This window comes from Rhamphochromis longiceps, linkage group LG22 (assembly GCF_057381845.1).
Source record: "Rhamphochromis longiceps isolate RC_006_pf linkage group LG22, R_longiceps_female_GT1.1, whole genome shotgun sequence".
Taxonomy (NCBI): Eukaryota; Metazoa; Chordata; class Actinopteri; order Cichliformes; family Cichlidae; genus Rhamphochromis; species Rhamphochromis longiceps.
The window spans coordinates 7,964,696-7,990,642 of NC_140577.1; the positions used below are offsets into that span (position 1 = coordinate 7,964,696).

General features: G+C 41.9%; 2 protein-coding genes across 2 annotated transcripts in view; one reads left to right on the top strand and one right to left on the bottom strand.

The window, feature by feature from the left end:
* Positions 1 to 336: 336 nt before the first annotated feature.
* On the bottom strand, positions 337 to 1,953 carry LOC146643324 (transcription and mRNA export factor ENY2-2). The gene is made up of 5 exons (XM_085395659.1): positions 1,874 to 1,953; positions 1,696 to 1,770; positions 1,522 to 1,592; positions 1,353 to 1,427; positions 337 to 609 (listed from the first exon to the last, which is right to left on the bottom strand). The coding sequence occupies exons 2-5, from the start codon at positions 1,761 to 1,763 to the stop codon at positions 533 to 535; spliced, it is 291 nt and encodes a 96-aa protein (XP_085251785.1). The 5' UTR covers positions 1,764 to 1,770; positions 1,874 to 1,953; the 3' UTR covers positions 337 to 532.
* A 241-nt stretch (positions 1,954 to 2,194) lies between these two features.
* Positions 2,195 to 25,947, top strand: part of nudcd1 (NudC domain containing 1) — a 58,108-nt gene continuing 34,355 nt past the window's right edge. Inside the window, exons 1-5 of the mRNA XM_085395658.1 lie at positions 2,195 to 2,412; positions 3,538 to 3,692; positions 13,141 to 13,326; positions 16,555 to 16,738; positions 18,964 to 19,152. Coding sequence (XP_085251784.1) covers positions 2,298 to 2,412; positions 3,538 to 3,692; positions 13,141 to 13,326; positions 16,555 to 16,738; positions 18,964 to 19,152 — 829 coding nt within the window. The 5' untranslated portion in view covers positions 2,195 to 2,297. The remainder of the gene's footprint in view (positions 2,413 to 3,537; positions 3,693 to 13,140; positions 13,327 to 16,554; positions 16,739 to 18,963; positions 19,153 to 25,947) is intronic.

Sequence of the window (25,947 nt, forward strand, 5' to 3'; positions counted from 1 at the left end):
CTTTTTGTATTTTGTGTAGCAAGTTATGTTTTGTTATTTATCTGAGATAATATTTATCTAATTTCAAGATGTGTTTAAGACCAGATCATTTTTTATTAACTCCTGATCCGTAAAACCTACTGCCAATCAACATTATTATTTCTGGGGTGTATTTTCCCAACAACTGTAAATAAATAACATTTCAAAGTTTATGATGCAATTATAAGTTTTTGTTTTTTCGACATGGGCAACAGACTGGGGACCGGTTGAGGGTGTCCACTGCCTTTTGCACTAAGACTTAATTTGTCTGCACTTTTGGGTTTTGATCAACCAGACAGGTAGCAATTACAACAAGAATGACCAAAATAGGCATGACTTTATTTTTCTTCTCCAAAACTGCAGCATAAACTAAAAATCAATATGAAAACACACAATAAAAAATAAAATTAGCACTAAAATGAACATAATAAACAACAGTTTGGATTTCACTCGTGGATCAACTGTGAGTAAAAACAAACAAACAAACAAAAAAAAAAAAAGGGAAGTGTGTCATTCACAAGGTTGCATGTTGAGCTAAAAAAGCTCTGATTCTCTGGAGGAGTTCTTTCTTCACACTGTCTGGTACAAGTGCTGCAGAGGAAAGAGATGAAGAGATGAAGAGAGATAAGTCAGAACACAAAATAGAAACTTACATACTCACACAACACGATACTTTTATTGTCAGAAGTTGTCATCCTGTCAGCTGTTTCTAATATTTTTTCTATGTATGTTATAGTGTTGGCCTGGTAGATAAAATGACTTTTAAGAGGCACCAGCTCCTTCTAAAACTTCCTACGAAGCTCAGAAACATTTCCAGAAATCACCATGCCATGCACGAATAATGGTTAATATCCAATATGCCCAAATAATGGAAAATGATCCAGAAACACTGCCATCTTCTTTAGGCTAAAGCTCACTTAAAATGACTGAGACATCTGAAAGTGTTCTTCAAATGGGCAGTCAATGTCCAAAGACAAACTCTGAAAGACCTTCAGAAAGTCTGAAGAACTACTACTGAAGACCACTTCAAAACAGTTTAGAGAAAATACAGCGTCTGGCTCCTTGGAAGAAAAATATAAAGGAGTGAGGGGTGGTTCAAGACTGTATATCAGGGAAACCTGAAATTGTAAGAGCTGTAATCAATAAGTAGTGCTGACCTACAACATTAGCAGTTTGTTAGTTAGCATGCACAAAGATGTATTAAAGATTATGTGCAGTGCTAAATAAATAAATAAATTGACTTGTACATCTAAACCAACGATGCAAATGAGTATGCTCATCACTTCTAACAGTCTTCCTCCCCCTGCTGTTGCGTTTGAACATCTGTACTGTACCTCTGCCTTTTGGTGTGACCTCTGTGACCAGGTCCTCCACTGTGACATGCTCCAGGCCCTTTTCTCTGATCACATCTGGCTCAAACGGGAGGTAATGACTTTAGTGACTTTTGTTTTTATAGCACCACGACAGCATCACCGGACACAAACATAAGAACAAGTCAAATACCTTTGCAGTGTGCTTTCAGCTGATCCTTCCACCCACACTCCACCAGCTTCGCTCTGAGCAACTCTTTCAACCTGCGGCCACACATTTAATTCACATTATGTGGCTTAATCTGTGCAATTCAAAACCACGCCAAACCATCCAGCATCAAATCACTGCAGCGAAAGACTCGCTTACCGCTCCCGTTCCCCCATCTCTATCAGCTTCTGATTTATTGCAGCCCTCATCTGGGAATCTTTGCTCATGATCCGCCTGAAATTAAACACACACACCGACACAGTCAGCTCGGAAGAAAGAGAGTAATAAAAACATATATTATAATGTCTAATTTAGCCCCCTATCAGGTAGCCGCTACCGTTATCGAGAAGGATCAGCTGGGGAACATAAGGTCCCTTTACGCAACTGAACCGTCTAAAAACGTTCAACGCTTAAAAGTTCCGGCTTTGGAGCGGTTAATCTTTCAACGTCAACCTGAATAACCAATGATAGTCTCATTAGTGTTCAAAATACCTGTTTAATAACAACAAATATAATACAATACATTTAAACTGAAAACACTACATTAAAACAGTTACTTAAGCATTTCAAGAGAAATTAGCTCAGGACTCAACTTCCCCTGCGCCCTGGGAGGTTTTGTCCGCCGTAAAATAGCTCCGTGTGAGAAAACAATGACGAAAACACAGGAAATGTGTATCACGCTGGCTACACCTCACCCTCCTCCTCTTGCTGCATACAGGCTGTCATCAACTTGTCAATAAGCCAGTCTCATTGAAAAAGACATGACTGCGTCTAACTACTCATTAAAGGTCAACAGAGACCTGCTGGACCCAAACTTTGAGAGTTACAGGTTATCCTTGGACGCCATACCGACGTACAACATAGAGCTGGATGCTGGTGAGAAAAACTTAATGCAGTGCAGTTAGCAAGTGTGCTAGCCTAGCCCTGATAAAGGTCCAGTATAACTTCTGTCCAGTATAACATTAAATAGGAATAGCAATGTAAGTTATTTGACATTATCTCAGACATTTTATTAGCTGCCACTACGTGACGACGTCAGCTGTTGATGCTACATAATATTTTGGCAGCTGTATCTGTAGCTCAGTGGCTCAGAATGAGATCTTAAGGCCCACCACTGTAACCTAATGAGCTTTCACATGATCACTAAGAAAAATCTGAACAATAGCATTGTTTAAACCACTGAAAATTAACAGATTAACGCTGAAGTGACTAATTACTACAGTTTGAACTGCATACACATACATAACTCATTTATATTGCCAGGACAAGTCAAGTGCACCAATTTTAAATAACTTAAAAACAATCATAGGGAGCTTGCACCTACTTTACGTTATAAGGTTAGTTTTGTAATACGTGTTTTAACTTCAAGATCTTAACTTAAGTTTGAACAATACTAAATTGGTGGGGCTGCTGATCCAGAAATGTACTTTAGTGATTAAAACGATATTTTGCATAATCATATACAAAAGCTTGCTAATTCCTTTTAATCGAAACAGGCCAGCTGAGCTCACCTGAGTTGCATCCAGGTGTTTTCTACTACGTCTCTTATCCAGATTATAAAACAGCTAGTGTGGGCCAAAAATCAAGAATCTATGAAGTGTGTGCCTAACAGGAGAATTCATTATAACATTGGTTTGGATACAGTCTTACTTATATAAAAAGGTGCTTACACTTTGCACAGACATCCACTCACAGTAGATGCAGGTATGCATATTACAAGGTGATTAATGTGCTTTAAAAAACAACAACAATACTTTATTTAGTGGGAATAATTCAGACAAATAGTAGCTGTAAAAATAGTTAATTGCAGTTTTTTTGTCACCAATAGTTCATCTTAGAGTAAAATGTTGAAATATTAAGATATGTTAAGACATATGTAACACTTTCCACAAAGCAACTGTAGGAAAGGCAGAAGGTTAAACTGCTTTTTAAGTAAAAACATAAATAACAGAAATTTGATTACTGCCATATTTAATCTTTTCTTTTTCATATCTGCCGCAGCCGTGGAGGAGGTCAAGCTGAAGGATACTCAGTACACCCTGGAACACATGCGTGCCTTTGGCATGTATAATTACCTGCATTTAGACCCCTGGTATGAGGACAGTGTTTACTTTGTGGACTGCAAAGGACGGGTCCTTAATCTCACCGTTACGCTGGTGAGTTTGCAAATCCTCTTGTTTTTTGGCCTATTTATGATTGTTGCCCCTCCATTGACGTCTAAGGTGTATTCACAACTGCACTATTTTTACGTGATGCTGCTCATTGTTCCACACATGAACATGGTAAGTGTGCTCAGTTTGCTTGGAGTTTTTCCTACGCAAAAAGAAACCAAACAAACAAAAACACAAGTATGTAATGTCATCGTGGCTCAAGAGTTGGGAGTTCGCCTGTAATCGGAAGGTTGCCGGTTTGAGCCCCGGCTTGGACAGTCTCGGTCGTTGTGTCCTTGGGCAAGACACTTCACCCGTTGCCTACTGGTGGTGGTCAGAGGGCCCGGTGGCGCCAGTGTCCGGCAGCCTCGCCTCTGTCAGTGCGCCCCAGGGTGGCTGTGGCTACAATGTAGCTTGCCATCACCAGTGTGTGTGAATGGGTGGATGACTGGATGTGTAAAAGGTCTAGTAAAGTGCTATACAAATACAGGCACCTTGAAAACAAACAAACATATAAACATTAATGTTTACGCTCTGTTCGCATCATTTGGTTGGTTTGTTTGTGGCTGTTACGTTCTGTGAGGCTGTGGGAGTGTGTGGGTGGGGTGTTTGCCCACTCTCCCCGCCTCCACCCCTCTTGCCACTCCTACCCCTCTCTGTCTCTCTCACTCTCCTCTCTCCCCAGGACACAGCTGCTGCTGATTAGCCTCGTTTGCCACCTGACTCCAGTCAGCAATCATCCTCTGAGGCTATTTAAACTGGGGATGAGCTGTGAGCAGGGTGGCTTTTTCCTCGGTGGCTCTACGTGGTTCGGTGCTAGATTTTGGACAGACAGCCTCTTTCTGACCAGTGAGCAGACGGGCTTGTGGGCCCTGAGAGTGTCTCCCCGTGGTGGGGAGTAGGGTAGGAAGTGTGGGAAGTGCCTCCTTTTTTATTGTGTTTGTTTGGTAGTCCTCCTGCCTTTCGTGGCTGCGAGCGTTTTCTTTGTTTCTTTGGCGTTATTGGTAAGACGGCGTTGCCGGCCCTTTAAGTTAATGTTAACCTGTACCATTTTGTAATAAAGTTTTATTGATGCAGAACAACTCTGTTTGTTTTCCTTTTTCATTCTGATTCCGGACTCATTTGTTACTGGTCCCCTCTCTCACATGCCTAGACCCCTTCGGGGGGAACGTAACAATGTGGGGGCTCGTCCGGGATATGAATGGAAGGAAAATAGAGTTTTTGTGAGTTGTTTGCCGGTGGCCTGGTTAGTTGTATGGTATCGGCTGCGCTCCCTCTCCAGTTAGCAAAAGGGGAGTGTCTAGCTGAGCGTAAGCTCCTCCTTCAGGCACTCATTTTTTATTTTTCCTTTATTATTTTCGGAGTAATCCCGGGTGGGGATTAGTTCCCTGTCGGGGGTAGGCTTGTCGGTGCTTTGTGCACTTGATGCTTAGCCTTTAAAGTTGCCTCGAGCCTGGTACACTCCAGAAGCTAACTAGGCTAAGATTTTAGTAGGCAGGTCTGGGGAGAGGGTCGGCGGTACTTTTATTTATTGGTTAACCTCTGGCCACACTTTTCCCGCCTGTTTTCTCATTTGTGTATTGGAGGTGGTGCTTCTTTGTTGTTATTGTTAGCCTCAGGTAGTTTTTTGTTTTTAGAGTTGATGGCTACCTTTGATATTGCCGTGTTTAATAAAAACCCCTCGCTTGTCCAACTGGACGCCTGTAGGAAGAGGGATTTGCATGAGGTGGCATCAGGTTATAGCATTTCTGTTTCCACAGCTCTGCGTAAGGCTGAGCTGAAAGCTGCTCTTGTGTCTGGCTTGGTGGAGAAAGGGATAGTGGCCTTGCCAGTATCTGCCAGTCCACTTGAGCATGGTGCAGCGTCTCAGCCTGTTCCGCAGGCATCAGCTCAAGCTGTAGGTCCATTGGTGTCGACACCTGTTGGTCAGGGGCTGCCTGTGGACAAACCCATGACATTGCCTCGCTTCGAACCCCTCTCCATTGAATCAAGTGAAGGCTCGAAGCAGGATGCTAAGCTCCGTGTACGCCTGGCTCGTCTCCAGTTAGAAAAGGAGGACCGTGAGAGGGAGTTCCAGCTAAAGAAAGAGCTGGAGCTTAGGCGTTTAGACGCAGAGCTTGCTAGAGCCAGAGAGGTCGAATTGAGGAAGGTGGAGGTGGAGGCAGAGACAGCTGTGAGGTTGCGACAGCTGGAACTCCGGCAGGTTTCCCTTCCTCCGACCGCCTCCATTCGTCAGGCAGACACCCCGTTTGACGTAGGGAAAAACAGTCGTCTGGTTCCGATGTTCCGTGACACTGAGGTCGACAGCTACTTCGAGTCGTTTGAACGAATAGCCACGGCCTTGCACTGGCCACGGGATTCATGGGCCATTTTGCTCCAATGTAAGCTGGCGGGTAAGGCTCAAGAAGTTTGTTCCTCGTTGTCAGCTGAGGACAGCTTGGACTATGACAAGCTGAAAAGGGCTATCCTGCTGGCCTATGAGCTGGTCCCAGAAGCCTATAGGCAGCGTTTCCGGGGGTTGAGAAGAGGTCAGGGTCAGTCCTATCTTGATTTCGCCAGGGAAAAAGGTGTTCTTTTCGATCGGTGGTGTGCGGCCTGCAAAGCCACTGACCTGGCTTCGATCCGGGAACTAATGCTCATAGAGGAATTTAAGAACTGCATTGCTGAGCGCATCGCGGTATATATTAATGAACAGAAGGTTTCCTCGCTACAGCAGGCTGCGACGCTGGCTGATGAGTTCGCGCTCGTCCATAAAACCAGTGTCAGTAGGTATGACCGGCGCGATGCCCCAGTGAAGGCTAGCGAGGTGCCAGTTGCACAGCACCCAAAGAGTGAGGTACTTGTGTTTCGTCCCAAGGCAGACCGAAAGTGTTTTTTCTGTTTTAAGTCTGGCCACCTGATTGCAGATTGTGAAGCTTACAGACGGAAACAATCAGTCTCGTCTTCACGTAAACCAAAAGGGGTTGGGCTGATTAAAACCATGCCTCCTGTCAGTAGGCCCCCTTCCCCTGAGACCCCGGATGAGTGTTTTAAGCCTTTCATTTTTAAGGGGATAGTTTCGCTTTCTGGTAAGACCGAGGATAAGCGTGAAGTGACCATTCTGCGTGATACTGGTGGCTCACAGTCCCTCATACTAGCTAGTGTGCTTGAATTTAATGAGAAGTCTGACTGTGACTCTAGCATCATTGTAAGAGGTGTTGGGATGAGTTTTGTGCCTGCTCCCCTCCATCGTATCTGGGTACAGAGTGAGCTGGTGAGTGGTTTCTTCTCAGTGGGTGTGCGGCCTTCTCTCCCGATTAATGGGGTGGATTTTATAATGGGAAATGATATCGCGGGTGGGAAAGTTTACCCTACCCCTGAGGTGACCAACAATCCTGTTATAGAGCCTGTGTTAGATGCCCTCAGCCTGCAGCACCCGGATGTGTTCCCGGTGAGCGTTCTGACTCGTTCACGTGCCCAGCAACAAGGTGGGGGGGTTGATTTGTCAGATTCAGTGATCGGCTCTATTCTAGAGAAGGATGTGATGCCCTGCACCGATGAGGGAGATAATGGAGCCTTAGAGTTAGCTCACAGTGTGGTTGAGCCAGCTCCTGTGTCTGGAGCTCCTTTTCTGCTCACCCGGGAAGCACTTGTGAAGGCTCAGAAAGAAGACCCTTCATTAGTTCAGTGTTTTACCGCAGCAGCTCAGGATAAGGGAGGTGAGGGGAGCAAGAGGCAGACATTTTTCGTTTGGGAAGGTTTATTGATGCGCAAGTGGACCCCAAGGCCTGGAGAAGACTGGAGCGTAGTGCGGCAGTTGGTGGTTCCGACCAGTCTGCGGTGGCATGTGCTGCAGTTAGCACATGATCACGCATGGTCAGGTCATTTGGGTGTCACTAAAACATATGACCGTATACTGCAGCATTTCTTTTGGCCGGCAATGAAAGCAGATGTAGTGCAGTTTTGTAACACCTGTCACACTTGCCAGCTTGTGGGTAAACCGAACCAGGCGGTGCCCCCCGCCCCCCTACGTCCTATCCCTGCTGTCGGTGAACCTTTTGAGCATATCCTGGTAGACTGTGTTGGCCCCTTACCAAAGACGCGGGCAGGGAATCAGTTCTTGTTAACCATAATGTGTGTGTCCACTCGATACCCAGAGGCGATTCCTCTGCGGAAAATCACGACAGCAAGCATTACCAAAGCACTAGTCAAATTCTTTACCACCTTTGGCCTCCCGAAAACCGTGCAGACAGATCAGGGTACCAATTTCATGTCCAGGGATTTTAATCGGACTCTACGGTCCTTTGGAGTTTCTCATTCTGTGTCTAGTGCTTATCACCCAGAGTCACAAGGTGCACTGGAGTGGTGGCATCAAACTCTCAAGGCGATGTTGAGTAAGTATTGCCACGACACCGGAAAAAGCTGGGATGAAGGGGTCCCTTTTGTATTGTTCGCTATACGTGATGCGAAGCAGGAGTCTTTGGGGTTCAGCCCAGCTACCCTGGTGTTTGGACATGACATGCGGGGTCCGCTAAAGGTGCTGAAGGAGAGTTTTCTCAGTGGTTGTGTGCCTAAAACTACTGTGGTGGAGTTTGTAAAAACATGCAAGGACAGGTGGCAACGGGCTACTTTGTTAGCAAAAGAGGCTCTCTGTGTATCCCAGGCAAACATGAAAAAACGATGTGATCAAAAAGCAGTGGAAAGACAGTTCCAGCCTGGGGACAAAGTTCTTGTGTTGTTGCCCGTGCCCAGTTCTGCCCTCATGGCTCGTTTCTCAGGCCCCTATGTGATAGTGAAAAAAGTGTCTGACACCAACTATATTCTCAACACCCCAGAACGCAGAAGGAAGACTCGCCTATGCCATGTCAACATGTTGAAACCATACCATACCAGAGACACCAGCATGACAGAATCATCAGACACTGCTGGGACGGCTGTCCCCGGTTCAGTCCCTGTTGCCCTGCTAAGTGTTGAAGTTAAGGGTGATGATGATCTGGGTACCCTTTCTGAGGGACAGCAATGTGGGCGGTTGTCAAATTCTGTTTTTTTAGCTAAGGCCGAGGCCAACCTATCTCACCTTCCTCCGTCCCAGTGTAAAGAGGTACTTGACTTGCTGCACTCCTACCTGTCTCTTTTTAGTGACGTACCCTCGCGTACCCACGTTTGTGAGCATGACACTGACGTTGGAGACGCAGTCCCAATCAAGCAGCATGCATATCGTTGCCCCTTCGCCAAACGTGAGGTCATGAAAGAAGAAGTTGAGTACTTAGTAGAAAACGGCTTGGCACAACCTAGTTGTAGCCCCTGGAGCTCCCCATGTCTACTAACACCTAAGTCTGATGGCACACCCCGTTTCTGCACAGATTATCGGAAGGTAAACGCTGTAACAGTCTCTGACTCTTTTCCGCTTCCTCGTATGGAAGACTGCATTGACAGCATCGGCCCTGCCAAATTCATCACCAAACTCGATCTCCTTAAAGGCTACTGGCAGGTGCCTCTCACTCCCAGAGCTTCAGAGATTTCTGCATTTGTCACCCCTGACCACTTCATGCAATACACAGTAATGGCCTTTGGCATGAAAAATGCCCCAGCTACTTTTCAACGACTGATGCAGTTGGTGTTGGGAGATGTGCCCCAGTGCAATGTGTATCTAGATGACGTGGTGCTATACACAGACACATGGGCAGATCATATGTCCCTTCTGAGGACAGTGTTTCAGCGGCTAGCCGAGGCCTCGTTGACCCTCAATCTCGCTAAGTGTGAGTTTGGTAAGGCAACCGTCACTTACCTAGGTAAGCAGGTGGGGTTTGGGCAGGTCCGCCCAGTGGAGGCGAAGGTTGCTGCAATCCTGGACTACCCGAGTCCAGCCACCAGACGGGAACTAAGGCGGTTCCTAGGGATGACCGGATATTACCGGTGTTTCTGTAAGAACTTTTCTGTGGTCGTGACCCCGCTAACCAAACTGTGTAGCCCAAAGGTGCCTTTTGAATGGTCAGTTGAATGCCAGCATGCCTTTGAGTCGGCAAAATCTCTTCTGTGCAGCACCCCTGTATTGGCAGCTCCAAACTTCTCTCGCCCCTTTAAGCTAGAGGTCGATGCCAGTGCCACCGGAGCCGGGGCAGTCCTGCTGCAGGATGATGAGGAAGGTGTGTGCCATCCGGTCTGTTATTTCTCTGCAAAGTTCAGACCCCATCAACTGAACTACTCTACCATAGAGAAGGAAGCCTTAGCTCTGCTTCTAGCTCTGCAGCACTTTGAAGTGTATGTGGGCTCCAGCGCTTCCCCGGTGACCGTGTTCACAGACCACAACCCCCTTGTTTTTCTGAACCGGATGTACAATCACAACCAGCGACTGATGCGCTGGGCACTCCTGGCCCAGGATTACAATCTGATGATCATACACAAGAAAGGTACTGACAATATAGTGGCTGATGCACTCTCACGCAGCTCGCAATAGGTTGTTGTTGTTGTTTTGGTAGGGCTTCAATGTAAGGGGGGGGGGAATGTTACGTTCTGTGAGGCTGTGGGAGTGTGTGGGTGGGGTGTTTGCCCACTCTCCCCGCCTCCACCCCTCTTGCCACTCCTACCCCTCTCTGTCTCTCTCACTCTCCTCTCTCCCCAGGACACAGCTGCTGCTGATTAGCCTCGTTTGCCACCTGACTCCAGTCAGCAATCATCCTCTGAGGCTATTTAAACTGGGGATGAGCTGTGAGCAGGGTGGCTTTTTCCTCGGTGGCTCTACGCGGTTCGGTGCTAGATTTTGGACAGACAGCCTCTTTCTGACCAGTGAGCAGACGGGCTTGTGGGCCCTGAGAGTGTCTCCCCGTGGTGGGGAGTAGGGTAGGAAGTGTGGGAAGTGCCTCCTTTTTTATTGTGTTTGTTTGGTAGTCCTCCTGCCTTTCGTGGCTGCGAGCGTTTTCTTTGTTTCTTTGGCGTTATTGGTAAGACGGCGTTGCCGGCCCTTTAAGTTAATGTTAACCTGTACCATTTTGTAATAAAGTTTTATTGATGCAGAACAACTCTGTTTGTTTTCCTTTTTCATTCTGATTCCGGACTCATTTGTTACTGGTCCCCTCTCTCACATGCCTAGACCCCTTCGGGGGGAACGTAACAGTGGCGTTCCAAACACGTGTTGCCCTCAGGTTGACAAAACTTTACAACACTCATGGTTGAAAGGGCCTTTCTTCTGTCTCTTCCGTACTTTTTAAATGTACGTTTATTGGTTTTTATAATTACAGATACTGATATATTGGTAAATAGCTAATACATAATATATCAGCCCTGACAGCGTATTAATCAGGGTCTACTTAGGAGTTCCCTAAGCAGAGGAGAAACTGGCAGAAAGAAGAAGCTTTGCCACTTTTTTTTCATCCTGGTGATTAAATAAAGTCTTTGCGCTTTGCATAATAAGGTTAATTTATCTTTTTAGGCGTTAGAGGAATAAAATTTAATGTAACACTTAAGACAAACTGAGTAGTTAAAGCATTACACTGTGTGGTTAATTACAGCTGACTAATGGTAGTTAACTTGCCAGCATAATAACAGTTTGGTTTGGCAGCTGTAGAAAAAACGAGCCACAGGTCAATCATGTGCATACATTAGTGCCATTAGTATGTGCTCCAAATTCAGAATAACAGTGAGGTAATTAAAGCTGCTGGTTACATGTTTCATGGGTAAAGATTCTAGTCAGTATTCTGTTACATCTTATAATAAACCCAGCATTGACAAAGTCATCATAGCTAAAGTGTTTCGGAGCTGGAAAAATGCAAGTTGGGTCTACTCGACCTTCATCAGCAGAGCAACACGCTGATAGCTTTCACAGCCTCATGCTGTGAAGCAGTTTATTTTATTTTTCACATCGTAGAGCATTCACAGACATGATGAGCTCCCATGTATTATAACAGTAAATCGTAGAAGCTGAAGAATTTTATTTATTATAATAATTTAGATCAAGGATTAAATTTACCATCATGACAAATGGATTTAACCTGAAATCTAACTCTCACCATGTGAATTTATGTAATCGAGAGTTTTCCTAAATCACTTCTAAGTTTGGAGTCTTTGCAAATGATTTTAGGCAAATTTAGGTCTTTGTTTTATAGTATTGTTTTATGTTTCCATTATATAACGTTTCATATTATGGACCTGATGTTGTGATGGTGTATTCAGTGAAGGATTTTTATGCGCCTGATGTGCCAGTAGGTGGTGACCAAACACTTGAGCATCAGCAGGTTGTGGGAAGAGAAAGGATGTCTGTGAAACACAAGAGTTTTAAAAGTTATGTTAAATTATATAACATTATTTCTAACCTCTTTTTATTCTTGGTCAAGATGCAAAATAATAAATGTCAGAATAAACGTGGCTCTTAGTATTTAGTGTGAACCACAACTTTCTGTGCAGTCTTTTGTCTGTCGTATGAATCACCCGAGCACATAAAGTTTGGATGAGCCCTTGTAGGTCTCCAGTTAATCACAGGAGCGATTATATAATTGACTCAAGGTTCTGATTGGTATTGTTACCCCGTACCAAGATGTTGAGATGAGGAGCAAAATCGTTCTCATGACCTTTTCCACCGAGCCTTCTTTTATGTCTTAGTCATCATTGACCATAATTAGACATAATTGGTGTCTCACTGGAGTTTTTTTCTTTGATGATCATCACACTGTAATCCTGCGAGACAGTGTTTCTGGTTTTCAGTGGCACCATTAAATGAAATTTATGGAAAAGTGTTGCTCAAATTCTAATTACAGTGATCACATGATAATTATCATCCTTCAGCCTTTTGTGCTCGGTTGCTCGGCACATTGCACATAGACGTTTCACACTCCGTTTCAGGGCATTAACGGCACGGATGCTGGAGAAAGTGATACCAAAGGTGTAGCGATATAATGTGCCGTGCCACGCTCCATGGCAACAACGGGGTAGCTTCTCCACAGTCCTTTTGAAAAACTCTGTCTTCACGCAATTTGTGATGCTCTTTGTGATTCATGACTGGACTTCTTATTGTTTGATTGGATGTTAGCTGTAAGAGTGCATGCATCACATATTTCCCAGTATCCTACAATATTTTCTAATGCTAAACTGAAGTGGTGACAAAATCAGTTTTGCCATGTTGTTCTCCATCTAGAGCACTGAAATGAGCTTACTTGATATCCGGTCTTTATTCCATTCATCCATCCCTCCTCCCCTTAACAGTCAAGCAGTACAGTAATTGGTGTTAACATATTATAAATGTATTTTTTTAGTGTTAACTGGACAGAACATGCACTTTGAGATATTAAAATAGGCATTTTTCTGTTGTTTCTGAAATTTGATGCACTGACTTAATCAAGTAATCAAATACACAATGACTTTGTTTCATTCTCATACACCAGCACACTGAGATTTCCTCTGCAGATAGGAATGAATCTAAATGGCCTAATCTTTTTTTATGAATGCAGTACTGGCTTACGGGTCTGTTGTGTTCTGAATTCAGGACACCGCCCTGGGGAAGCCGAGAGAGGTCTACCGTGTAGACGTCGAGTCCAGCCAGTGTGAGGATCGTCTTTGCGCCTCCCTCAGCCTGACCTCGGCGACCTGGGCAGCTCTGTCGGATGGTAGCGGTCGACTGTACCTCCTCCGCACAGGCAAGAGGGGAGACAGCTCCCATATGAAGTGGGAAGTAAGTATGGACGTGGTGTTTACTGCTGTAAGTGACGCACAGACGTGTTTGAAATATTTTTTGCCGCTGAAGTGAAGGTAAAAAGACACAAACCTGAATTCCCTCTGTGTACTATTGTAATACCGGTGCTGCTTTTTCTTCTGCTTTCTTGGCTTAGCACAATTAATTATTAGCATTTGCAACTGACAGTTGTTAAGTCAGTTAGTCACTAGCTCATTGGCGTGTTCACAGCTGTCATAAATTAGGTCAAAACTGGGCAAAATTGGAGGTGTTTTGAATGTCCAAATGTCTCTGATGATGTAATTTTGAGTCACTAAATATCTTTGTCAGTACTGCACAAGAGAAGCTGGGTTAGTAGTCAGTCAAAAGATAATTAGACATTAATTATTGGGCATAACTTGACCTGTTCATGGGCTCTAATGTACCTGTGGTCCTAGTGAGACACTTCTGCTGGTGACGGTAATAAACTATATATGAGAAATGGACGTAGCTTCTTGGTCTAAAAGGAAAGCCAACTTGGTCAGCAGATGGTGGCCTTTCAAAAAGGATTGCAATTAAATAAAGTATTAGTTGAAATACTGCTTGATTAAATGTGTTATTCTTAGCTTTGTCAGAATAAACTGGAATACAGTATACCCAAGCAACCGAAGGAAAGAAACCCTAATTTGGTAAGCTTAGCCATCCTTCGCAAACTAATCTGACACTGTGTATGTTTGCAACATTATGGTGACTCTTAAATACTGATTTGAGGACTGTGATTAATAGTTTCATGCACTATGAAACTATATGTTTGCAAGAGTGGACTTCAGTGGGAAGCGAAAGGATTTGGGTGAAAATCAGAGCGAGATGGGCAAGTCGGAGAGTATTCAGACATGGTCACACTTTGTAAGGCTCCATCTTTTCACTCGATTTGTTCATAATAGAAATGTCTTTTTTTGTGAGCATGGCAGATGGTGCTCTAAAAATTTCACATTCAGTAAGTAGTAACTCAAAGGCCAAAAAGGACAGCCTTGGGCTCCATGACGAACAGACACCTGGGATAATATTTAAATGAAAAAAATCCTCCTTTGGCCAGAGTGACATTTGAAAAACCAAGTCAAAACTGTAACAGTACATAACAGCTTTATAATGGTGGATCAGCTACACTGATGTTATTGAACCGCTTTGAAAAATTCTGCATCCATTGTGAACATACTCTGTTATCTCTTTATGGGCTCTACATCCAGGACCACTGAAAAATACAGGTAGATGTACTTTGAGAGCAGATTTTAAAGGGTCAGTACTCTTTAAAGTTAAAATATTTACATTTATCACATTTCATTAAACTGAATATCCAAGTTAAGAAGTTTATTAATAAGATAATAGCCAATAATTGTATTTTTTTGATTATGGAATGTCTAATTATTCCCCAGAGGATATTGTCGGAGCAATTCAAGCGTTCTGTGTTTAAAAAGCTTGGTCGGGCTTTGGAAATTGAAATTGTAGTTGTAAGGAAGCAAGTCTTTGTGCGCTTTATGCTGAATTCAGTGGGGAATGGTTACAAATGAGAGTTCCCTCTCTGAACAGGGACACTTGATGCATTTGTGAAGGCAAAGTTCAAGACTGGAATTTATAATGAAGATTTAAACCCTCGAGTTACCGACGTCCAGAGTTCTATTTTTAAGATTCAGCACTTAGGGACACCAGCCAAAGCACGCTGCATCTCTCAGTCTATGTTAGTGTGTGTGTGTTTCATGTGTACAATAATAAAGTGTCTCATAAGCCAGATATTTATGCATTCAATTTGGGCTTCTTGGGATCGCATCATCTTCTTCAACCAGACAGCTGAAGACCCTGATTTAGAAATACTAGCTTGAATTAGCATTTTATTGGAAGAATAAAGAGAAATGTCTCAGTTTTCGAGTGCAGAGTAGACCATTTAAAGCCATTTAGCAACACTTGATGCTCCATTAAAACATCTCACAGCTATATTCATGTGCCTATAGCTACTAATATGTATAACTATTTACGTTTTATCATTTCTTCCATTTTAAAAGATAATGCAAGGATAAATCTCTGCTTGGTCAATTCATTCAAAAGCTATTCTAGTCTTATTTTTAGTAGACAATACAGCTCTGCTTAGACTGTGTCACATTTCCAGCTGCATTTTAACTTGTTTCAAATGATTAACAAGAATTGCGAAGAAGATTTAAATGTACATGGCAAATATTCAGACTGTCTGGGACAGCAATTGATTATATAAAGCAGAGGTAACAGAGGCTTGAGCTGAATAACGAAATAAATCTCAATGAAAGCAGGGTGGCAGATTAAATAGTTTGTTCACTTGTAGCTGCACGACTGATTTCTTTAACTTGCAGTCCAGTGGTTGCTGGCTGTCACTAGATGAAATTGGTTGTAAAGACTTCTACAACTCCAAATGTCATTGGGATTGCTTTGATTGCTAACAGACTGCTTTGATCGCCTGTGGTTCGAAGGTGATTTGATGTTTTGACAAACAACTCAGTATCTTCCATTAAATTATGGGCGACTGTGGCAGTCTACTAGCAATCAGAGCTATCATGAGAAGGTTTTTGGTGCAGCACCCTATAATCTCTTAGCCACCAATTTCACATAATGACTGCCAGCAACCTTCAGCAACCACTCGCCAATCATCTGGGATTGGTGGTCTTGAAGATTGTGTGACTGACTAAAGACTAACCTTGAACAATGATCACAAACTTTAGATCATCTGTGCTGCCGTTCGTATGGTATACTTACAAGGCAGTGTAGGAGCTTCAAATTGATGCCATAGGTGTGTTTACTAAAAATCCACGACAAGTTTGAATTTCAATTACCTAGATCTCAAAGTCAAGGTCAGAGGTCAAGTTTTCTGAATAAATGCAATAACTTGAGCAGGAAGACCCCTAGGATTTTGGTCCCATAGGTGTATCTACTAAAAACCTTGTACGAGCTTGAATTCCTTTAACTTTGACCTCAAGCTCATAGGTCGGAGTTAAAGTTACCTGAAATTCTTGTGAATACGATAACTTGAGAACAACTTGATGTAGGATTTTGAGGCTTTGTGTTGGTAGCACTACAGATCATTTACTTTAAATCACTCGTTTTATCTTAGCATATCTGTACAAGAGGATCTTTACATTTGCAAAATTCTGGTGACAGTTTTTTCTCCCATACTGGCAGCAGTACCCTGTTAGATTCCTAAAAATCATCTTGTTACTGTGCCTGCAGCCACTGTTCAATGAAGACCTGGGGGAACCTTTCACCATCCTCCACAGCGTCTCACACGTCCAGGCTGGCGTTCACAGCATGGAGGTTCTGCTGCTCCGTGTCCAGAAAGACCCGGAGGAAACCAAAGGAAGTGGATACTCAGTGTCTCTCGAGTGGATCACAGTCGCCAACACTGCAGGACAAGGTGGGTGGTGCGATGATTGACTGAGTATGATAATCGAGCATGAAGTAAGATAAGACCAGTGTGTCATAAATGATTAGTATATCAGTTTCAAGCCTGTGATTTAATTTTAATTTCCTTGCCTCCTTTTTTTCTGTTAACAGTGTTTCAGTAGAAAACTGAAACCCTTCTTAATTAAACCGTAATAGCGTATTAGTCATGTTCTTCCTTTAATGGACTTTAAATATTATGTCCCAGATGAGATTAGTGCACTCTGAAGCAAACATTGGCAAGAAAGATTTTCATTAAAGTCCTCGGTGCTTGCCGAGAAAGAATACCACTGTGACTGATGAGTCAAATATTGTGTAGAAAAAAAACGACAGCCTTTCGAGAGTCCCTTCTTCATTTTGTTGGATTTAAAGATGCATCCCTTTGATATTTGCTTAATATTTTACTAATGCTAATCAAGGCTATTTGGTCTGGGCTAGGAACATGGCCAAATGGGGACTTGGAGTGGCACCAGCCCCTCAAACATATGACTGGTGGCCACCTTTTGTGAAGTGTCACTTTTCATGTAATAAAACAGTCGTTCCCAAAGTGAAGAGTGTTGCTGTCCACTTAAAACCAGAAAATCCCACGGTGCCCACCCAAGCTTAACTCTTCCCTCTAATCAGTATACAAGAGAAACTGATGGATTTCCGTGAAAATTTTTTTAAAAAACATAAACCCCATTCACTGTTGGCTATTAAATTGCTAATGCTACCCAGTCATTTGCAAAGTGTTAAGGCCAATGTGTGACTGACCTGCCACCGGGACACAAACATCAATACAAGAGCATTGAGAGTAATATCACAAACTAACCACCTCCTATTACCACTTTTTAATTCATTTTAGATACATAAATACATTTATATAAATATGTAACTTTACGTACTTGTGTGTAGTTCCCAGGTGAATTTCTTTTGTTACAGCGGTCCACTTGCAGTACCCTCATGGCCCACCAGGTGGCCACGTCCCACACTTTGGGAATCACTGTAATAAAACATGTGTAAGGGCACAAAATCATATCATCAAACTCATGCCCAGGTTTTTCTGAGCCAAACTTTTAACGCTGTCTTTATGATTTATAAATAAGAGATTATAAAACTGTTTATTGATACCTCATTTTTGATGTTTTAGCATTTCCCCTCTCATCTTAAACTAATTTTAGGCTAAAATATAATAGTGCTAAATGCATAGTTTAAAACATTGCTTATTTTGTAGAAATGTAAAAGATTCATGAATTAAAATCAAGAGGTAATACTGATAAAGCCTTCTCACTATGACAGTTACTTTATTAACATATATATGCATATATTAATAAAAATGCCACCAGATGTAAATATTAAAATACTAAAGTGAGTATATGTTTTTCATTTATTACTTATTCATGATTTCTTCACTGAGTGATAATCTGTGCTGCTCACATTCACAAACCCAAGCCTGGAAGCTGCCCAGTAGAATCACTGGAGCAGTAGAAGGGTCTTACTGAAGGGCAGCGTGGCGGATGATGTTAATGTAGAATAGCCAGGAGCTGCTTTTTCACTTTTCACACAGATTTATTTTTCCTGTTGGCTTAGCAAATGGTCTGCCTTCTTGTCACAAGGTCTCCTTTTTATATTCTGCAGATAAACAGCTGCAGGTTCCAGCTTTTTGAATCTGAAGCTCAGTCAGTTGTCCATGAAAGAGAGATTTCAATTTAGTCATTCAAACTGGTAATTTTGAGATGATATAGAATAAACGCTACATTTGAAATGAACTTTTAACTTAAAAAATATAAGTATAAACTTACAGACTGATCATAAAGCTTACACTTAAAAGTTTCAACACATCCTTGTATCCTCGCACCAAGATGCAGTTACTGAGTAAATGGGGAAAAAAATGCATTATCCTTAAGATGACATCATTATCCATTAAAACAAATCACCAATAGGGAAAGGAACCATGATACAGTTGCTTTGCTTGACTATCAGGTTGCAGGCACATTCTTTATCTTTTGAAAAGCTAATACCTTGCACAAAATACCTACAGAAGTAAACAATCCCCTCTAATATAAGTGGCTTGAGCACGCTCTGTAATGACTGCTGGGAGTTCTGTACATGCAGTGCTTCTTGACATGAGATGTTTTTCTACTCCTCCTGGTCTCCGTCTGAGTTTAGAAAAGATTACTTTACACAGGGATCACTGTGTCCTTTGATTTCCACACGCAGGTCAGGAGAAAAAGTATGAGGTGAAGAAGAGGAGGGTCCTCAGGGGGAAGTCGGTGCCTCACTATGCAGCGTTGGAGCCCAAAGGGAAGGGACTGATGCTGGCATCAGAGAAGCCATTCGTTTTTACACATGTGGATGGTAGACCTGTGGAACAGCCCGAGCCAGAGCCCATGGAGGTGGAGAAGACAGGTGGGTAAAAGGTGCCGCTGGGAAGTCTGCCAGCGAGCAGCTTGAGTAATGTTACTCAGCGCCTGATGTTATAACGTTAAATGCACAAGTAGTAGCCTTTGTTTCAGGCTCTAAGGGTGCTTATTTAACCCCTGTAATGTCCTCGGGATTTCCATACACCTGTTGCCCTACATCCTGGCAAAAATGACCCCAGGACAACACAAGGGTTATTAAAATCAAGTAAAGTAGCTTTGACTGTCATTTCAACAATATCATAGCAATAATCATCTTTGTTGCAAGTATGTGTACACACACAAGGAATTAGGCCCTTTTTTCTCCATTGTTTTCAATGTACTTAACACAACAGACTAATAAATATGGATGGATACCACAAAAACAGTATATACATGGGAGCTTCACAGTTGTACATGTATGCACAACAAAGACTATATACAGCAGCTTTAGTTTAGCAGCAGGTATACTGGATGTTTTAGTAAAGGCAATATATGAGTGATATAAGTGTTCATCAGAGCGACGGCCTGTGGAAAAAGAATCCAATCGAGGTTTATTATATAGGTAACATACAGATAATACAGTACATCTTGAAATTAAAAAACATTCCTCCAGGAGCACACGATGCGATATATAAGGCAATATATAATTAAAATATAATACAGAGTACAAATACTTAGTGGAGTCTATGTGTGTGTGTGTGTGTCTGTGCAGTTTTGTTGCCAGTCCCTTTCCTGAGTATTGAGCTGTCTGATGACTTGAGGGAACAAACCGTTACACAGTCTGGCAGTGAGGGCCTGAATATTTTGGTACCTCTTGCCACATAGCAGGAGGGTAAAAGTTTGTGTGAGGGGTACGTGGGGTCATCCACAATGCTGGTGGGTTTTTCAAATGCAGTTTGTGTGGAAAAATAAACGTGTGTGATGAAGGGAAGAGAGCCTCGGATGATCTTCTCAGCTGTTCTCACTGTGCACTGCAGGGTGCTTTGAGATCTGTTACTGTGCAGTTTCCATACTAGTGATGCAGCTGCTCAGGAACCTCTCGACAGGCCTGGGGGCGCAGGAGATGGACTTTGCTCAGCCTTTGCAGGAGAGACGCTCTTGGTCCTTCTTGGCTATTAAGCTGGTGTTTTTGACAGGTGAACACTGTGGAATTTTGTGGCCTTTACAATATTTCCAGCAGAGTGGATACCCCTGATCTTCTAAAGTCAACAATCGTCTCTTCTGTTTTGTTCAGCAGTCCGTTCGCTGTCGTACCTCGTCTCTGTACACTGATTCATCATTATTGTCGATAAGACTCACCACGGCCTGAGAGCTGATCAGAATGGACTTACATTTGCAGCCAGCTTAACTGGCCATTCAAAGAAGTGTAATTCAATACTGCAGTAGTTGGCTCCTGCCGTATTGGCTTCATTTCATATTCATCTTTTTTATTCCTCAGAGGTTTCTGCTTTAGACTGCATTCTTATAGCTATGTGTATCTAATAAAGCTAAGTGTAATGCTCCTTTTTAGTTTTTTAGTGTTTGCATTTGAGCTGTCAGAATGCGAAAAATACAAACTTTATCTCATGAAGTTAACTTTCCAAAATAAATCCTAATTAATAAAAACAAGTTCATCTTCTTCAAGGAGTGTTGAGATGCAAGAAACCCAAATCAGCAGTAATAGTACATAACTGTTGAGCTGTTGTTTAATATACAATGCTTTAGAAGTGCATGTAATTTTAACTCTTGGCAAGGAACAGAAGTCCTGTTTCATTTTTTTTCTGTCCTTACCACAGTGCCGCCGCTCATTTCTGACCCTGCTGATCTCTGTCAACAGAATTTGTGCAGAGTGCAGACCTAATATAGGAAAAGTCACGTTGTCCTCATCAGAATCTTTGACTCGGTGCTGCTCAGGCTTGAGACTGTGAGAAAACACTTAAAAATAATGTGACACGGCTTGTCATTTATCCTATTTATAGTGATGTATTTTTATTATGATTATTTTTTGTCTCAAAAATTCTGTCTGAAACTGACCTGAAAGTCAAGCTGTCTGCGAATCTGTTAAAACGGTGACAGAAAGTGAAATAAAAGATCCGAGTGGCATTCCCGCCTTCCACCATGAGACGTGCGACTGCCACCCCTCCCACCTTTTCTGTAATTGGACTGTTTCTGGTTAAGATTCATTACGCGGTTGCTTTTGCTTGTCACGTCGACTTCTTTCGCTCATTACCTTTCCGAGCTGCTGGTTGAATGCGCACACCGACTCGTTCACTTGTCGCCATAGAAACATCTGAGCGGGCGGCAGAATATTCCCAATCAGACTGAGGTCTCTGTCAGGTCAGGTGATCTGTGTCTGTGTACACAGATGTGTTTCAAGGCCATTTATTCCTGTTGCACAGGACCTGTGAGACGCCTTCAGCATATTCTCTCAGTCTCGCTGACGAGCTTTGACTAAAATGTTCAGTTAATTCAGCAGTGAGAGGGATTTTTTTCTTCCCTTTTTTGGATGACTTGCTGTAGGCCTGCAGCATACTAGTCATGAATAATTTTATTAGATAGTTAAGTAATGGAATGACTTAATTAATAATGCCGAAAATAAACCCTGTCTGCACACTGCTCCACAGTTAGAGACTCTTTAACTCTGACTCAGGGGCTGCATGTTCTCACATTTTAGACAATGGGAAAAAAGTTATTTGGTATACAGAATCCACTCACTTTTAAATTATTATAAAAATTACCTGTTTGTTATTTCTAATTTAATTTAATTTTTAATCCTGGTTACTAAAGTAACATTGGAGTCGTGATTTTTGCCTCATATCAGTGCTCAATTCAGCTCAAACTGGTTTCTTGACAATGAATTTGATGTACTCGAATAGCGTCCACAGTCACCAGATCTCAATCCAGTACAAGCACCTTTGAGATGTGATGGAACATGAGGATCACATCATGGATGCGCAGCCAGATCTGAAGTAACTTTATGACGCTATCATGTCAGTGTGGCTCCAAATCTCTGAGGAATCTTTCCAGTACCTTGTTGAATCTGTGCCATCACAAATTAAAAGAGTTCAGAAGGGAAAACAGGGTCCAAGCCAAGGTGTACCTAATAAAGTGTCCGTGACTGTGGAATTTCTGCATTTTGCATAATGTGGCTTAAATTCAATCATCACTAAAATATTTTCTTTTTCTATATTTCATGTGAGGGAGCCAATTAAGACAAGTTGAGTGGTCAAAGGTGTCATATTGATATTTAAAGTGTTTTGATTGATTCTCGACGTCGGCTCAGGAACATAAAGGCGTAAATTAAACAAGTAAAGATGAAAAGGCAGCGAAATGTTCTTTTAATGTTATTAGAAAAGCTTGAATGGTCATGAAAAGTAGGAACATTTCCTGTATCGGTTTGAAAGCCCTCTAACATTTGCTGGAATGTCGTGGAAAACTCGGGCTGGTTTCAAGAAGAACAGTAGGCTACGTAAACGTATCTGTGTCTTTAGAAAGACAGAGGACAACGGTCGTACAGGTGAGAAATGGGGAGAGAGACAAAGACAGGTTCAAGGAGAGCAGTGAGATTATTGAATATGTAACGTCTGATGTCACACAGGCTGATATGGAGGTGAGCCTGGACTTTACGATGATGGATAAAGTCAGCCTAACATTTGATCCCTTCAACATGACATCATACAGAGTCAAGAATAGAGAAAACTTTGAAACTAAGTATTTACAGCGGTTTGAAGCTTTTGGTTGACAGGGCTTATTTGTGCACATTATTTGAAATTTTGACCATCTTTTGTATGAGAATCCATCATATATAGACAGAAAATAAGGAAGCTCATAATAGATCCACTTTACAGCAAAAAAACATTGAACTAAACATTCGTATCCATCTTGGCCCTTTTCTTGTTTTTAAACTCTGTTATACTCACAACCTCTAAACAAGCAGACAAACAGCTACCTTCTCCTTCAAAAGATATATTAAAAAAACCCACAACATGACCCAGAGAGGGCAAAGTGCATGTTGATGGTGACGAAGCAGAGTAATGGCAGCTTTTCAGGCAATCCTTTTATCAGCACTCTTACTTTCTCCTTTCGAAGAAAAGGTAATGGATTAGATGTCAAGAGAGGAGACATGTTCAAAGAGGCTTGTAAGTGACGAGAGAGGGAGCAGAAAAGATAGAAGTGACTTGGTGCTGTGTTAAGGAGACGAGATGTGGGTATAGAAAAAGTATATAGATGACAGAGAATATGTCCAAACAAGTGGGTGGAAATGATTATTCCGATACAAGGACACCAAAAACCTTGAGTTCAGTCATTTATAGTGATGCATAGGCGTACAAAACTGGATTATTTTAAACTTCAGCTAACTGAGTTCCAACACAGATAAACAAAAAAGATCAACACTGAGCAAAGAAGATTGGGAAAATGAAATGGAAGATTTGGCAACCCTCCTCCTGCCTTGTTAGTTTCTTTGTTGACAACAAAAGGTGATAATGAACAACTCTTAGTTTCTCACATCTACGCCAAATATGGAGCAGGTCTGTTGGTTTGATGCTGCATAGTTGGAACAATTTAATTGCTCAGGCTTTGGCAATAATCAGCGTATGTTGTTTATGATGGCTGTTATAGATGAAAAGGTTGGTACAGAGATGTTTGCGCATCAATTACATGATTTCGCTCATGCTAATCTTGCTTTTTTGGTTCATTTAAACATGTTTATTGTTATTTGGTAGTTCTAAGAGTTGCTTACAGGAAAGAATATTTTAATTTAATTGTTATGATAATAAAACACTTACACCTCATGTTTTAGAAACTGCAGCTTGAGAAAAATCATGCGGTTCTAATCGTAATTAAATTAAGGACAAAGTGGGGTTAAAGGGAATAGTCGAAAACCTCACCTTCAAGATCTTCTTCCAGTGCACCTCTGGACTTTTAGATCGCTGCCTGGAAGTCTTGTTCTGTCCCTTTTACATTTATGCCTCTGTGATGCAGACTGGATCTCCTTCAGCTTGTCTAACTAATTAATTCTTTAACTTGATTTTCAGTTTTGGAAATTAGGTAAAATGTCTTGGAGGCAAATTTGTTGATATTTTGTGGATCTGATTGAACTCCACCAGCCATTATAGACAGCTCTGCATTGACAGTCTCATTGTGGGGGATAGATTCACAGTGTACATCACTGTAAATGACTCGCATAACCCTGGACTTAGTTCTCAACTTCAGGCTTAAAAAGCAGGCTTCAAATGAAAACTTCTGGTCGTGGGTGTGTACCCAACCCTCATTATTAGAGATGGTCCCCCACTTGAAATTGTGCTCATTTTGAAGCAAAAGCTATTTTTTATCTTCTGTTTAAGTTTATAAAAGTCTAAAGTTAGAACAGCACCAAGAAAAAAATAAATACAAACACTATACAGGCAAAAGTGTGAGGCTTCAAATTTTTTATTATTAACAGTACTAGGGAAAATATAACAGTATGACATCGTTAAAACTAACTCTCTGAAGCATTTGTTTGTGGTAGCTAGATGTCAGGTGCCAAGGAGTCAGTTTACTGGAAAGGAGAGATGAAAAAATTATGTTCTGCTTCATATATTTTCATTCATTTCTTTGTACTTTAATCTTTACTTTTGTGTAAATATCGGATCATTTAATTTTTTCCAGTCAGTCAAATAGATTAATTACATGGTTGAATGAGGTCCGTAATGAATGAAACTCCCAACAATTCATTTGAAACGTGGCGAGAGACACCAAGTACACTATGCTTGTTTGTAAGCTCAACTCAGAATTATTAAGAGTGTTGTATGTTTTTCAAGTGAAGTCTTTAATATTAAATGTAACTAGCAAGTGTAGCTTCAAATTTAGTGGATTAAAAACTGCATTATTTCTCGCCCACAGCGAGGGGAGATAAAATAGATGCAGGAAAGAAAGTGAAGATAAAATAATAAAATAAAATAATTTGGTTGGAAACAAAATGATCTGCATGAAATGATGAGAGAGATAGAAGAGCACAGATAGAGGACTGTTAGGGATTCAGAAGGGCAGAACATGAGTAAGGAGGAAGTGAGAGCACCTGTGAAGAGGATGAAGAGTGGAAAGGTGATTGGTGCTGATGAGGTTGGGAGATGTCTAATTGAGAGGGCAGTGGAGCTTTTAACCTGATTGTTATACCATGATGCTATGGGGAAGAAGCTATTGTTATAGGGTGAAATGGAGGCAGATGATGGGCTGTGGTGATCCCTGAAGAAGACAAAGAAGTTAGAAAGACAAGAGCGAGTTTATCAACCTTTTTTTGGGTTGCATTCAAAATCATAGCAAGATAGCAAGGGCGAGATTTACTAAAGGGAACCAATAAGTATGTGTGTGCAGTCCCCAAATAGTGCTGATAGGTGTGAATTACAAAACTTGCATGGTTTTCTAAACTCATGCAGTCAGTTCATTTCAATGTGACATGCTCAGTCTGCTAAGAGCTGTGCAAACCACAGAGTAAGACATGATATTCAGCTGCAGGTGATTACTAATAGGACAGGCGTGGCTTGTTTATTTTAATCAGAAAAGCATAAAAATGTCTTTCATACACGTGCATGTTAAATGTAGGCCTGACAAAGAGAATCATTATAATGGAAACGACCTTCAGTAGCTGACAGGTGCCGATGTAGGACTGTAAACAGTGCAGCAATATGTGTCTGTAGCATTCTTGTTTTGAGACGACCCCTGAAGGGATACAACAAACTGGAAATGCCTTATTTACAAATGTTTTTTTTCTATATTCTGCGAGTTTTCTAAGCTAGATTTCTATAATTAAAAAAATTGATCTACAAATTTGTGTGTGTGTGTG